This window comes from Vicia villosa, unplaced genomic scaffold (genome assembly GCF_029867415.1).
Source record: "Vicia villosa cultivar HV-30 ecotype Madison, WI unplaced genomic scaffold, Vvil1.0 ctg.003270F_1_1, whole genome shotgun sequence".
Lineage (NCBI taxonomy): Eukaryota > Viridiplantae > Streptophyta > Magnoliopsida > Fabales > Fabaceae > Vicia > Vicia villosa.
The window spans coordinates 176,825-193,335 of record NW_026706159.1 but is presented as its reverse complement, the minus strand read 5'-3'; the positions used below and the strand labels follow the sequence as shown (position 1 = coordinate 193,335).

Below are 16,511 nucleotides of genomic sequence, written 5' to 3'. Positions count from 1 at the left end.
CTTCCGAAACAACCTGCGAACACCATCTTTAGCAGAAACCCATTTCTTCCCCTAAATGCTTCAAAATTCATTTTTTCCTATCTAAACACCCTCAATGACGTATAATAACTTAACCCTATAACATTTTGCTAATTTCAAACAGCCATAATATGAATTTCAATCCTACAGTTTAAGGTTGTGAGAACTTACAAATTGTAAGCTTTGAATGTAGCTTTTGAAATAGTCTTTGAAGGTTGTAAAGCAAATTTAGAGAATCAACTTTGTGTAGTAGTGGCAAGAAATGGGGGGATTTTTGAAAGTTTTGAGTTTTAGGATAAAATGAAAAAGGGGGGAGGTTGTTTTGTTTAAACTGCAAAACACATGTGCTTTTGGATATGTATCTCTGAAATCACCCTTTCGGAAATGCATCTCCGAAAACACATTTTTTTTTAAATAAAAAAATGATTTCGGAGATGCATCTCCGAAATCACCCTTTGACTTCGAAGATGCACTTCCGAAATATATGGGCGTTTTTGGAATTTCGCAGTGGTTCCTAAAAAGGTAGTGGAGTGGATAAAAAAATTGTCTAAAGAAAAATCTTCAACCATTGTAGTAGTATTGACTAAAGAATAGTCAATATATCTAGCAACCATTGTTAGCCTCCATTATATTAAAAGTAAATATTTTAACAGCTACCTTCACACCAAAATATGACACCAAATACTACACCGCATACATTGATTACCGTATTTATATGGTGAACAATATTTTTCCATTAAAATAGTATCATTTCTAAAAATAATTTATTTTTAAAATTTATTTTAAAATAACACAAATATAAGAATGTGTACATCCTTAGCTATTTATTTTACTTATAATTCATTAATCACTTTCACTACTTAATTAACCAATTAAATACATACTATTAAGTATTAATCATGTTCCGACACTAAATTATAAATGTATTAACCAACTTTTACACTTTATTAACCAATTTTATTTTATTATTTAATATTTTTTTAATTTTTGAGAACTCATTAACCAAATTATGAATTGTATAAACCAACTTTATATATAATATTAACCAAAGTTAATTTACTATGAAAGATTTAATATTTAATGTCAGAACATTCGATAATCAAACTCTAAACTATATTAACCAAAATTATTTTAGTATAAAATTATAAAAAATTAAAAATAAATTATTATTATGGTATAAGTGTAACATTTTGGTGTCAAAATAACATTACTCATTTTGATCGCGACTTTACGTGTCTATAAATCTAATAACTGCAAGTGCATCGTGTAGTTTTAAAAGATATTGATTCCAAAGGGACTATGAATCGATCTACCGTTATCTAAGGTTACTATGTAAAGCTAAGACTACTAATATCTTGATTGTTTCTAAAGGGAAATGTGATTGTGAAGTCTAAGTAATTTAATAATAAATGGATATCAGTATGTATTTCGTTTAACTTAGGCGATCCAAAGGTCCATTGGCTATGGTTCTTATTTGATTAAAAATCTTTATTAATTCTGTTGTTTAAAAGTCATCCTCTCAAACTCTCGCTCTGTTGATTTAGACTCCTATCCTAACTCGTAATGTACGCTCTCGCCATCCCATTAGATTTAGAAAAGCTTTTTGAAAATAACATAGTTAATAAAATGCTCGCTTTATGAAGTCGTTACCTACTTAAATCTCCTATTCTCGAACTCTCGCTCTATTGACTCGGCTCATGCTAGTATTTCCTAACATACGCTTTCGCCATCCCGTGTCGGGTTTAAAACACTTTTTGAAAGTAAATAATTTCTAATTAGTTTTAATACACTTTCGTCATCCTTAAAACTAATGCCTTATGTCTACTATCCAGTTAAAGATCTCAAACTCTCGCTCTATTGATTTTAACCTTTGACGGCCTTAAAACCTCAAACTCTCGCTCTATTGATTTTAAGACTCTATTAATTGAATTAGACATAAAACCAAAAACAAGTGATAGTTAATAAAAACATAATTAAGCCAACTTATTTCGGATCCCACGGTTAACTTACTTTACATACCGATATCTTAATTAATTAGCCAGACATATTGATACGGTTAAACATGCATAAATTTGTTCGGTTTATAATAAAAGGCATATTATAAGGCATACAATATATCATGCAATTAAATAATATAAAGGCAGCAAATAATAAACCTGAATGAAATAAATCTGAATCTTGAAGTACTCGAACCTCCATCGCAGGTTGGCTGGATCGTTCTTCAAATATTATTGGGCATAAAATTAAAGGCAAGGAAAATAAAAACTAAATCTAACATAAGGTTAGATCTATGAAAGGTTCACAACAATCTCCGGTGTAGAAATTGTTGTGAGAAAAAGAAGCGGTGAAATAAAATGCAGGAAAGAAATTAATGCTTGGAAAATAAATTTGGCAGCACTTCGTTAGCAAAAATCCTGACCCTGAAGACTGAAGTATCAGCCTCTTTTTATAGCTGAGGGTCTGCAGATTCGTTCCTTGAAAATAGCCACCTTTTGACTTGCAATTCGGAGACGCGCGTCTCCACATTTTTAGGAGACTTTGGCAACAGACTTGAGACGTGCGTCTCAAGTGGAGAACTTTTAGGGATGGTTGGAGACGGACGTCTCCTCTTCATGACGTGGCATGGACGTGGAAAGTAGAGTGGGAGACGGACGTCTCCACTCTTTACTTTGTCTTCTTCAATGTGGGCCACGCGCTGAAGTGGTCATGTCCAGCTCCTTCGTGGGCTGGACTTGTATCTTTGCACAATTGGGTCTTCTTTGCACCCCTTTATTTGTTTGGCACCACTCTTTTATAAATATGGATGCTTTTTGCTCTATTTCTTCTCCTTTTCACGAATAACCTCAATACGAACGCAATACCTGAAACATCGTAAATACCCGCATAATATCATAATAAAACAATATAATTAAATGAAAATGCTAATAATATCTATGGATTTTAAGCCAAATATATGATATAAATTTGTGTTATCACATTTTAACTACAATGTATTTATAAAGAGACTCTCCTCTCTATTAGCAAATGTATAGGCCTCACTTTGTTATAAACCCAATTTATTAATACCCAAATATTTGTGTACAAACTAATCTTGAAGTGAAGAGTAAAACAGTCTAAGAAAAGAAACAATTATAATATCTAAAAGAATTACATTACAAAAACAACAACAATATATATCTATCTATCATCAAGAAGTTATATTATTTGATTGTTCATCTTTGGTCAGGGACAACAACCATTCACCCACCCCCGAAAACCCAATTGCTAACAGCACAATTACTCAAAGGCTATTTACGTCTTTCCGTACAAACTTTATTTTCCTACTCTAAAAAAAAAAGACCTTATTAAGACGATCGAAAATGGAAAACGAGCAAACTAAGGAAATAACACAAACCCAAAAATCACCAAATTTTGCGGTTTCAAACTACACATTAATTTTCATCCCCAAAAATAAAATAATCTAATATTTCTCAGGTGGTGCTCTTCTTCCACCAAAGCACCCCTGAGATATTCAATAATCAAAGGGATTCATTCATTCAATCATTCAATTCCGTTTTTCATATACATTTTTGTTTTGCAATTTCTTGTTGCATTTTTCATAATCAATGGCTTCTGATGGATTCACCGATAAGAATGTAGTGTTCAGAAAACTCAAATTGAAGTCTGAGAATAAGGTTCTGCATTTAGAATTGAATTTTGATTTCTGGCTGATCTTTGATTTTTGATCGCTATTGTGATTGTCAATTTGCATTGTGTGATTTATGAGATCTGGTTTTAGATCTGTGGATTTTGATTTGTGTGCGTGCGATTTTTGGTTTCAGATGTGTTTCGACTGCAATACGAAGAATCCGACATGGGCGTCTGTTACGTATGGGATCTTTCTCTGCATTGATTGTTCTGCTGTTCATAGAAGTCTCGGTGTTCATATCAGTTTCGTGAGGTAGATTATTGATTTGTTTTGTTAAATGCTGGTGAATTTGGTTGTTTATGTTGTGATTCTGTGCGAAAAGTGAATGTATGAGTTTGTGATTTAGTTTGTTATGGGTGAAATGATTTTGTGGTCTGGATGCAATGTAGAATAAATTGCTGGTGGATGTTTTTGTTGTATATTGTGTAAGTTTTGCATTGTTGATGTAGACATGAGTTTGAATTTTTTGTGGCAGGTTTTGAATTTAATTTGAAATCCGAATAACATACGTTTTAGATATGGGATTTGGGATTTGAATTTGATTTGGAAATTGGAAATATCATTGTTATTGTATGTGTTCCGGGGTGGGGGGAAGGTGGTGGTTTTGGTATTCAATTTCATATTCATACAATTTGGATACTGATCTATGAGTAATTTTCAATTTGACTTTGCTTTGTAGATAACTTTTCAAATCGATTAATGATCTTTGCACATACTTTGTCCTCACTTTCTCTGATGTTGGCTCATCAAGATTATTTAGAAAACGTTACTTTGGGACCAAACTGTCGTCCATTGTTTGCATGTCATTTTGTGATAACAAAGCGTGAGAAAGTATCATTCTTGTTTCTGTTAGTGTTTTGTGTTTTTTCTGTGTTACATGATTAGATTGATATTATATGTGAATCAAGATTGGAAAGATGATTGTTGATATAAAGTCATCTTGTTATGCTTCTTGAGTTTCCATGTGTGTGGTATGAGGCAATTGAATAGATAATTGAAAATAAATAATCAATTAGTTTAACTTCTATAAAGAGTGAATGTAGTTTTTAAGAGAAACTTTTCACTCTGTCTACATCTTTGTTTTACACAACTTTCTATAATAATTGCATAACAATCAATAGAGATGAAGTGGTAGACTAGAAGGAAGAAGGAAGAAAAGCTTGATACCTATATGCCATTTTCTATGCAGATCTACAAACTTAGACTCATGGACTCCTGAGCAACTAAAAATAATGAGCTTTGGAGGAAACAGTCGTGCAACGACTTTCTTTAAGCAACATGGTTGGACCGATGGTGGTAAAATAGAAGCAAAGTATACATCAAGAGCTGCAGAGTTATACAGGCAAATTCTCGCAAAGGAAGTAGCTAAAAGTATGGTTGAGGAGGGAGGCTTGACTCCATCACCTATTGTTTCTCAGTCTTCTAACGGACTTCCTGAGATCAAGATCGATGAGGTACTGAAAGAAAGCACTATGGAGAAGGCAGAAAAGCCCGAGAGCACATCTTCACCTAGAGCTTCACATACAGTAATGTCTAATAATTTGAAGAAGCCTATTGGTGGGAAAAAGCCTGTGAAGGGTGGGGGACTTGGTGCTCGTAAGCTCAATAGAATGGTAAGCAAATAATTAAGTTCAGTAGAAAGGTGTGGAAATTGTTATCTTTGTTTGTATGCTGTTTACTGGAACTGTCTGTTGGGTTAAAGTTGTCTGTTTCTCTATTTTAATTTAATGATATAGGAGTTGCTGACAAAATGATCCTTGTAAAATGCAGTCAAGTGAGAATCTCTATGAGCAGAAGCCTGAAGAACCACCTTCTCCAGTTCCATCCACAACAAACAACAGTTTGTCTACCAGGTCATCTCTGAGTTCTCGTTTTGAGTATGTAGATAATGTTCAATCACCTGATTTGGATTCTGGAAGTTCAAATGCATTCAATCATGTTTCTGCGCCAAAGTCATCAAGCTTCTTTGCAGACTTTGGAATGGATAGTGGTTTTCCCAAGAAATTTGGGTCAAGCACCTCAAAAGTCCAAGTAAGCCCTACTTGCACAATTTTAGCTATATATGTTTGTCTTGAAATTTGGATATTGAGGCTATGCCCAGTTTGAACTTTTGACAAGATACAGATCCATCATTCAAAATATGGTGAGAAGTGCTGACATCGAAGTGTTATATAATAGGAAGGAAAACTTGCAGAGACTTATTTTATTGTTTTAATATTTTTTTTTTTTCAAAACTTGTGGATTCCTAAATTTTAATGTGGCATTAACATAGCCTCCCTAAATTTATTTTGTGATGGTGCCTGCTTAATTTTTATAACTAGAAGATATGTGCATTGGTTAGATTGGCCGAGAACAACATGATTGCATGGGCGTAAGTTGGGTGCTATAACAATATCATTCATTCATCTTATGGTCTTACTTGGTTATACCTCATCTGACTACAACATATGTTGCCAATCATCGTAAAATGTGCACTTAGTATTTCTTTCAACAATCATTTAACCTGCACCTTATTTTTATTTTATCTGTTGCCATGAACTTATTTGTGTTTTTTCTTTTGACTGATATAAGATTGAGGAAACTGATGAAGCAAGAAAGAAGTTCTCAAATGCCAAATCTATTTCGTCATCTCAATATTTTGGAGACCAGAACAAGGCGAGAGATGCTGAGACTCGGGCTACTTTGTCAAAATTTTCAGTATGTGTCCTTCCTTATAGTAACTTGCTGAAACATAGAGTGAGACATTTGTGTGGATCTTGGATGATCAATCCCCTTTATCTTTATGGGTCTATATTGGATTGCTTCTTTCAAACCATATTATGCTAGGACTTCTTGCATCAATAATCAAACTCCTGAAATTATTCTAGAATGGTCTCAAAAATTAGAAGCTAATTTGTATTACTTATATAAGCGGTAATGGATTAAGTTAACACATAAAGTTTAATCCATTCTAGTGTTAGAATTTTCTTATCCATCTGAAAAATAATTCTCTTGAATTTTGAGAATCTGAGTAGGCCAGTATTTGTTGAGTGGGACTCCACTAAACCTTGTTTTTCCTCTTGTTATTTCAGGGTTCATCTTCCATCTCTAGTGCTGATCTTTTTGGTGACAATGGAGACTCCACCATTGATCTTGCTGCCAGCGATCTCATCAATCGATTATCCTTTCAGGTATTCCTTACATTATTAAAATAGAAACTCCATGGTTCTCGGTTTCAGTTCCTGCATTGATGTCTGATAGGATGCTATGCCCCTTTCTCCCCCATTCCTCTGATTGTTTTTCAGGCACAACAGGATATCTCTTCCCTTAAGAACATTGCAGGAGAGACCGGGAAAAAACTCAGCTCCTTGGCCTCCTCTTTGATGACAGATCTTCAAGATCGAATACTCTAAAATTGTTTGTTCTGTATTTAAGAGAATTCGTCGAGTTTTTTTTCACCCATACCCGCCAATTGTGTTTCTTATGTCATAGAAGGGTTTATTATACAATTCTTTGTGAAACAAAAAAAATAAAATAATAAATGTACTATAAATTTCAGTCTTGTGATATAGACCAATGTCATGTATATAGAGGAGAAAAAACTTCTTGTGTACTTTATAAAGCTAGTTTCCTTTTATTTACTAAACCTTTAGCTTTCTATGCATATTTTTGATGAAACAAGCCAATAAATGTAATGAAATTAAGTTTGTTTTGATACAGTTTTGATATATTTTATATATCATCACAGCATCAAGTGTGAATTATTTTCATCATTTCTAATGGCACAAATTCAGGGAGGTATTAACCTAAATTGTCCAATTCAGTAAGATCATCAATAATTTCTAATGGCACAATGTAATGGAGCTAGGAGGTTCTATCTTGTGTGCATTACTTGATGATGTTTCCTTCCAATTTCAGCGGTTGTGAGAATTATGAAAATGTCATCATTTGGGAACTTGAAATCTAAGGTTTTATTTTAGTGTGATAGAAGCTATTTTGACTGTTTTTTAGAGGCAAAACATTAAGTAATATATTAAAATTAAAAAGAAACAGAGGCATAAGTTATGCCAATGTAAAATCAACTCTACAAATTGACAAAAGTGAATCAGAACACCAGTTAAGAAGTTTCACAACACTAATGTTATCTACAAGCAAAGCTACACATGGAAGCTCAATGCTATAAGAAAAATCATCCTAAACACACTATTTTCATACCGAAACAATATATTCCCTCTATCCATTAATAAGAAAAAAACTTTTTTTAAAATTTATTAAATAAATAATATATATAATAGCAAACATCTTAGTAACTAGCTCTACGCTGACACTCTCCGCCACTATGCCATGATAGACCTCCAAACTCATGATTCACAAATTATTGAAACCTAGAATTGGCAAACTAGTAATTAGACATCTCGGACAAAAATCAAGCTGCATACAACTTTTGATTTGCACCAAGCTCCATGTCAGACCCGAAATCGGCCACTAAACACAAAAAAACAATGGCTTGAGATTGCTTATTTGCACTGAAAACAAATTTTCTTGCATCTATAATGTTTAGACACACTATGAAGTATGGACATCTCTAGAAGTAGATGTGTTGTGGTGTCCAACACACGTTGGAGTCCGACACTTGTATAATACTTGTACGACACGTGTTGGAAAAGTCAGACAAGTATCCTCATAAAATAATGATTTTTCTTCTTTTACTAGAGATCCTTTGAATCAGTATCTGACAACAAGTGGCATCAGAGACTAACTCATGTTATAAGACTAATCGTCTTAGGTGTGGATCTATGTGTTTGCAAGTATGGAGCTAATACAATTGTTGTTGAACTAATGATCTTGATGTTGTTGGCTGTCTTACTGTTTTGATGAAGACAACGTTGTAGCAACCTGCCCTAAAAATTAAAGATTAGAGTCGCCACATATTCTACCAAGGCGAATAGGAAACCTCGCGCAGTTAAGAGATCAGGGTAAGATACTATATTCAGGTCGAGGGAAGGTGTTAGGCACCCTCAACCCTTTCCTATGGTTTGCATTATAGGGTTAATATAAAGAAAGGTGACAGAAAGTTAATAGGGTAAAATGGCAAAAATTATCATAATTAAAGGTTTGTAATTCAAAGAAATAAAATCGGGACAAAATGAGATTTATGGGGGAGGGGACTCGCCTTGTTGCCAAGTGCCTACGTACCTCCTTATGGAGGATCAGAGTCTACGTAGTTCGGGGAAGGGTTGTACGCCATAGGATTTGAATTTGATCTGATATGGTTGAAAGTTGCTTCAAAGGCTTTTGAAATAGCCTATGATGAGTTAGGAATTTGAAAGGTTTGTTTGGAAGTGTTTTAGGATTTGGGCGTACAATCCTGATTTTTTTAGTTTGTACTATTAACCGCAATAATCGATTGATTCAATTACCATAGTTAACAGATTAGTAGTTGTATCATTACCAATTTTAATTGATTGATTCAATTATCACTAATAACGAATAATAGTATTTTTAACAATTTTTATGAATTAATTTTGCATCATTACCCCTCGTAATCGATTGATTTGATTAAAAAGAATAACGAATTGAGGTATGGAAAATAAATAAGTTAATCATCGCAACTAATAAAATAGTTGAAACCATTTAACCAAATCGAAATTAATTACATTTTAATTAAATATCATTTTAATTAAAATTATTATTGACCATAGCGATTAATCGATTTAATCAAAACGAACAACAAATTGTGATTTTTAAATATTAATATCATATACTAATTTATATAAAAAATAATTATCATTATATTAATAAATATTTTAAAAAAGAAAATTAATTAAAACAAATGAATTAATTAAAATTATTATTGTTATGAAGGTTAAGATTCAATGTGGCTGACTGTAAGGTACATGGTATAGGGACTAATCTTGGGGCATAGGATCTATGGAGGATGCTATCACAAGGCTGGCTATTGAAGGTGCATGGTAGAATAGAGGGTCATAGGCGCATGGGATCAAAGGAGGAAATTTGTGAAAAAAATATAAAGGGCCAGGGATCGAACCCTGGACCCTTGGGTGACCAACAGCCACGCACACCAACTCAACCACAATGGCAACGCGTTAACCAAACGCAATGAACAAATTATATAAAAAAAAACAAACAAACGATTAAACAACGCGTGCGAAATTTAAAACTGGCGAACCAGATGATGACAACTCATCATCGTCCCCATCAGAACTACAAAAAAACCTGTGGGATTCGCTACGAAATTGCTATGAATTGTTTTGTAGCCAGTATACCTGCCAAATAACGAATATCACATGCCTGTATATAAATCATTCGCACCTGTCCTATTCTCCTTGTTTCAATCATGCGAACATGGTCATGTTATTGATTTAACCTAATTTCACCTCTACAGAAAATCCCCAAATTAAACCCTAGGAACTCGACTCGACCTCTTATGGCATATCACGTTTAAGGCACACAAACTTCAAACAAATAATCCAGAAACAACCATGGCACCAAGATAAACCAGAATATATGATCAAAACACTATGAGAATGCCTCTAACATGCTAATCGAATCAAAGTTTAGGGTGACTTATGTAACATCCCGATATCCGCTGCACGCATCAACCGTGTCGGCCAACCGAGCATGTTACTAGCTTAATCAATAATCCCCCCTAGGTCCGCTTATCGGCTACCCAGGAAATATTGTTTTTGCCTCCCGCAGGAATCGAACTATGTACCTAGGGGTTAAGTACATATTCATAGCAATTCCTGCTACCACTTGACCGAAATCCAGGGTGTTACAACTTACTTTGGTCAATTGGAGATAATTCTGGGAGTGTTGATGCTGTGCTAGTATCCAACCACCTTCAGAATGCCACGAGCAAGCTATTGCAACCTTTGAATCTTGTTAAAACCTTCAAATTCTCACAAACCGATCTTGAGTTTCTTGGTGAATTTCTTGTTCTTATGCGTGTGCCTCTTGTAACACCCCGAATTTAATTAAATTGGTTAATTAAATTATTGAAAGATTTAAATATTTGATTTAGTCGAATTTGGATTGTCGGTGTTATTTAAGGGCGTATTTGGAATTATATAAATTGAAGACGGATATTCGGAAAATAATATTAAGAATAATATTATTTATAAGTCGGAATTATTATATTGAAGGAATTATTATTATAAGTGATATAATTGATTATTTTAGTTATATCTCTTATTGGGCCTAAATTGATTTTGGAGGATATTAAATAAAGAGAGGATTTAAACACTAAGCCCAATTGGTTTTATATTAGGATTTTAGAGATTTTGGAAAGAGGGAGTTGTCATAATGAAGAGGCAAGAATAGAGGAGAAAGAGGCAAGACTATGGAGAAGAAGAAGAGGAAGCTTGAAGATTTTTCATCCATGGTGTCAAGTAAAGATGCAATTAGAGACCCATTGAGTTGCTTCCATTGATAAGGTAAGGGTGGGGTTCTCTTCCTATAATGGGGCTTATGAAATATTGTAGGTGAGGATTGGATGTGTAGATTTATTATTTTTGCTTGTGTTAATTGTTGCTAGAAATTTAGAAATCTATGAAATATTGTTTTCTCTTAACTGTGGCTGCTGTGGTTTGAGTTACCATCGGATTCTGAAAATTAGAAATTGAGATTTGGAAATAATATTTAAATAATGTTTTATGTAAATCGATACTGAACCCATGAGAGACGGCATGTAAACCCATTGACGAAGGCAAGCCTTGATGCTTGGACGGATGATAGCCAAACTGTGAGGTCGGCATTGCATCTCCGTACTCTATTACTTCATTTTCTTTTCTGTTTGCAGTTCCATGTTCATATATTTAAGAAATATGTGTATGCATAATGGTATTAAACTAAGGAATGAATCATATTTATAAGATGTTATATAATAGGAAATTGATTACTTTATGAACTATTAAACCATAATGGAAGCTGATGGACTATACTAGCTCTGTTAGTTATAAGTTGCAATAAATCTAAGCATACATTCATATTCCATTAGCTTATAGATAATAAGAGGTAATGATTTAGGATTTATAAAAGTGGCAGCTATAACAAAATATAAACTTGTCCCGTTTGATCGAAATAGCCGAATTAAGCGGTATAATTAGTTGCCCGAAATTTAATGAAAATTTATGTGTTAGCTAAGTTTAATTAGTAGATTAACATGGTGGTGTTATTTTGTTGAAATAATGATATTTTACGAATCGACTGAAATTGTGTTTGGTTTAAATATTTTTTATAAATAAATTATAATAATTTAATAGAATTGTCAATAGAGTTGTTAGAGTTGTCAATAGAGTTGTTAGAGTTGTCAATAGAGTTGTTAGAGTCGACAATAAGTTGTCAGAGTTGTTTTGAATTATTAAGAGTCGTATTTTTATTTGTTTTGAGTAATTCTGACATGTTTAGAGTTGTCAGTGTATAACGTCGGTGTTTGTTTTTTTATTGGAACTTTAACAATTCATATCTTTTGAACCGTAACTCCGTTTGAGTCTCCGTTCGAGGCGTTAGAAAGCTAGCGTGATATTCTTTTTAATAAAAATGGTTTTGAGCAATAGAATGCTAGAAATTGGAAATGGAGTAGAAATTGAAGTGAATTAAATTAATATAGTTTGATATTAATTGGTTAAATTAATAGTTAAATTAATTGCAATGAGTTTAATTGATTGGAATATACTTGAAGTTGGATCAATTATTCGGTTTGCCGGTAAATTACGGTATTTTGGGGATTCGTCCGTAATTGTGTTTTGCCTTAAATATGTAGGTTGAGAATAATATATGTATATGCCATGATGTTGTGCTAATATTGATTCTCTGTGGTTAGTTGGATAGCATTAATTTTAATGATTAATTGCTTGATTTTAAATGTGTATGTTCATATATAATTGGCAAAATGAGAATTAACATGAGATAGTATGGTTACTAGTGTTAATTGGATTTTGTGAATCGTAATTGATTAATTGGCCTTTTATATGTGAATGATATGTATGTGTTGTGAATGTTGTGTACAATTGGTGGATAATTCATCGAGTTGAATTATTGTGATATGCTAAATATTAAGATGGTAGAGATGATCTTAATTGCATATGTTGTCAACATTGTACATGCATTCATATCATGGATGCCTTGAAATAAAGGTGGTTTGCTTTGAAACATAAGCGAGGCTTAGATTCTAAAGTGAATCGGAAGCGGTAAACTATATGTTTACATTTGGTGGCTTTAATCTTGTTCGGATCTGAAGCGTGGCTAGATTCTATATGAATCGGAAGCGGTGGAACTTTGGGTCCACATTGGGTACCACATGCATAGAGTCACATGTCATGCATTGAGTCACATTGAGGTTAAGTGATGTTTGAATATATGCATTTATGTGATTGTCACGTGTACATGAGATGTGATAATTGAAATTGGTGATGTTTTGATATATAATTGGTTAAACGTGTGAATATGTGATAATGATGGATTGTGTATATATTTGGGATAATAGTATTGAATCTTTTGAGTATTATACTATTGAAATTTGTGCTTACTTGAATATGTAAAATTTATTAGATGATACTATTTACATGATTATGACTTGTTGTGTGATGAAAAGTATGTGAGATTAATGAACTGTAAAAGTATGATGTGTATAGTAGCTATTGATACTTGTGATGTGATGATTTTATATGTCTGAATCCTAATGTACAATTTATCATGCGCTCACTTATATGATTTGATATCTCACCCTTTTCTCTTGTTTCGCCGTTGCCTTTATATTGGTAACGTGCAGGTATTCAAGTATGAAGATTTAGTTGCCGTTACTCGAGTCGGTTGTCGCTCTGATACGTAGCACTCGGAGGGAACGATTTATGTCATTCATGATGTTGTTGTTTAATTGTGTTATCTTGGTTGAACAAAAATGATAAGTTAACTGAAGATATTTTATTGAATACTTGTTTAAGTGATTCCGCTGTGTTTTAATAAAATAAGTTATTCTATTTCAAAGGTGCTATGTATCCGCTTTATGCGACGAGGTGATTTGTTTTGTTTTGATTATGTGACGCCTCATTTGTTTATTGAGAAATTTAAAAAAAAAAACTCTGATTTATATATATTTGCCGGGTAGAAATGGGGTGTTACACCTCTGAACAGAAATTCCAACCCTTATTCATATGCCTTGTGTCAAGTACTTATAGAGGAACAAGATTAGGTCAAAGATTAAAACCCAAGGTCCTTGGAATCCAATCTTGCAAATTTTGGGAAAATTGATTTTATTCTTGAATATAAACTTGCTATTTTTGTCCTTATTTTGTATTAATCTTTCCCAATCAAATTATCACGAAAATTATATTATAACTTGCAATAAATATTGATTGGATTTGATCAATATGAATCCTTTCACTCAATATTTGATTTTCTTTTCCATTAGATCACTTTAAATCATTTTTAAATGAAATAAAAATTATATAAAATCAAATAAAAGGCTAAAATTCGTGGCATATGGTTTGGATAACTTAAATGACTTGTGGACCAAGTTTAAGTCATAAAAGTATAGGCCCATTTGCAAAAAATTCAATTTGAACCTCCTTTATTTCACATTTTGTCCTCTAAAATTACCTAACTTTTATCAAGCATATCTCACTCAAGTTTTAAGCTATGAGGGAGTTCTAGGACTTTTTGGAAACCTCAAGAGGTCCACTATAAGCCACTTTGGGACATATTTTTCATTAGGAGCTTTTATCTTGATCATATCCTCTTTGACAAAAAACTGCTTTTGAATGATGTTTGAAAAGGACCTGTAATCTTTTGTATCATGCCTCCTAAATGAAGCATTTCTAGCCTTGGCTTGTGAGAGACAAAGTTGTAGAGAATCCAATTTCCTTCCAAATAGGCTTTGAGTGGGGAATTTTTTGATGCTCCATGTTAAAGTTATGGCCAATCAAAGTTGAGTTAACTTTCTCCTAAAGAAACCCTAATTTGAACCTTTTTGCATTTGTTCATTTCTGAGTTTCTATTGATAAATCATGATCAAACTTGATCAAATAATGGACATATACTCCTATACTTGATGTTTGACCAAAGATTAGAGGTTTGGACCATGCTTTGATTGTGGTTGACTTTTAGGTTTAATCAGTTGACTGTGAATCTTGGAGTTTATTTGAGCAGGTAACTTTTGGAGTTGGGTCTTGATCTTTGCCATAGAATTATCTTAGATCATCATGGACCATGGAGACTTGATTGAGAACCTTGCTTTATTGATTTCCTCAAGAGAACCTCAAACCCTAGCTTCAGGAGGCTCTTGACTAAGGGAGTGTTGTTCAGATAGAACCCTAATCTTTGAATCATTGTAGATGGAATGAAGGAGGCAAATTTTGGGGTATGACAAACGCTAATGCTTGTTGAAGTCAGTGATAACAACTTTCCAACTCTCTAATGATAGTGTTTGAACTTGAAGATGTTTCAAGCCTCATCAAATAAAAGATTCAAAGTTTCAGTGAAGTGCATATATGATCGGCGTATTTGGAAAAGAAACTTGAAGCTTCAAAATTGTGAGAGATATGAAGTGTCAAAAATGTCAGGTTATGTTTGTTGAGTGACCAGAGTCTTGTAAAAGTAAAGGAATGATCCTAAGCTACTAAGGTAACTCACACAGACTAAAACCCTTGAGAAGTCTCTCTTGTTTTGATAAAAACCACTTAAAATGTTTTAAAGGCCTAGTCAATTGATTAGGGAACTATCTGATCAATTAGAAGTATTTTTGTAGTGTTGTATTTTGCACACTAAGGCGACATCTTGGGACCACCCTAGGAAAGGGCGACGATGTGAGGTCTCCTTAAGGGAGATATCGCCTCGCCCCTGCATTTTCATCGCCCTTAAGTAAAGAAAGCGTGTCTTGGATAGTGGGAAAGTCAAGATAACTACTGATCCATGTATGCCTTGGAAATAGGAATTCAACTGTCCACCTTTTAACTGGGTGGATGATGGCATTTTCCAAGGAAGCCCTAGGAATATGGAATTCCTATAAATACCTCATTCTTAAAAGGAGAGAGAGAGAGAGAGAGAGAGAGAGAGAGAGAGAGAGATAACTCTCAAGTAATACTTACTTACGCCCATTAGAACACCACTCAGAATGCACTCCGTTCTGAGTAACCCTAGCAACATCACTCTAATCGCCCGCTTGCGACCTAGCAACGCTGGCCAACAATAATATCTCTCACCTTACGTGAGTCGGATCCTAAAACAACCTCAAAAACTATCTTACAAGGCTACTCACTATCATGGACTAAACCTCACCTCAAACATGTAATATACCTACTAGGGCCTTTGAGTCTCCCTGCCCTTGCAGGGGGAACATGCAGACACATGTATTTTTTTTTGGACAATACAATTTTTGTGAAGAATAATGGATTAGCTCTAATGCTATAATCGATTATTTTCACTTGGTAACGTATATAATCAATTGAAATTGTCTTTTAATGATTGGAAATAACTAGATATCGAAGCCTTCTATTTATGGCTTGAACAATCGATTATTCACACTTAACAATCGATTAGGTTAATCGATTATCTCATTAAAATATTCTATAGTTTGTTTCCTTTTTAGCCACATTTTCTCCTATACAAAGGAGACTTTTTCTATTCTTATATAACACGAATTATACGTCTCTTAATTCATTCATTAACCAAGATGTGTCTTCAACTCCATTGTAATTGACAAAACCAAATATTTTTTTCCACCTTATTTCTTTTTTATTGCAACAAATCCATCTTCCACTATCTCTCATTTTCCAAACAATCTTGCCACCTCTTTCTCGCATATATA

At 33.5% G+C, this 16,511-nt stretch overlaps 1 protein-coding gene across 1 annotated transcript; it reads left to right on the top strand.

Moving 5' to 3' along the window:
* Positions 1–3,379: 3,379 nt before the first annotated feature.
* LOC131640683 (probable ADP-ribosylation factor GTPase-activating protein AGD8) lies at positions 3,380–7,331 on the top strand. Its single transcript, XM_058911066.1, has 7 exons — positions 3,380–3,692; positions 3,840–3,958; positions 4,896–5,319; positions 5,477–5,737; positions 6,278–6,403; positions 6,778–6,876; positions 6,991–7,331. Exons 1-7 carry the CDS (start codon positions 3,624–3,626, stop codon positions 7,096–7,098), a joined length of 1,206 nt encoding a protein of 401 aa, XP_058767049.1. The 5' UTR covers positions 3,380–3,623; the 3' UTR covers positions 7,099–7,331.
* The last annotated feature ends 9,180 nt before the right edge of the window (positions 7,332–16,511 follow it).

Bases quoted from the DNA above. Each gene is read 5' to 3' on its own strand.
- LOC131640683 (XM_058911066.1), top strand. From the start codon at position 3,624: ATGGCTTCTGATGGATTCACCGATAAGAATGTAGTGTTCAGAAAACTC. The intron at 3,693-3,839 runs GTTCTGCATTTA...TTTTGGTTTCAG, and splicing joins AATTGAAGTCTGAGAATAAG to ATGTGTTTCGACTGCAATAC. The intron at 5,738-6,277 runs GTAAGCCCTACT...GACTGATATAAG, and splicing joins CAAGCACCTCAAAAGTCCAA to ATTGAGGAAACTGATGAAGC.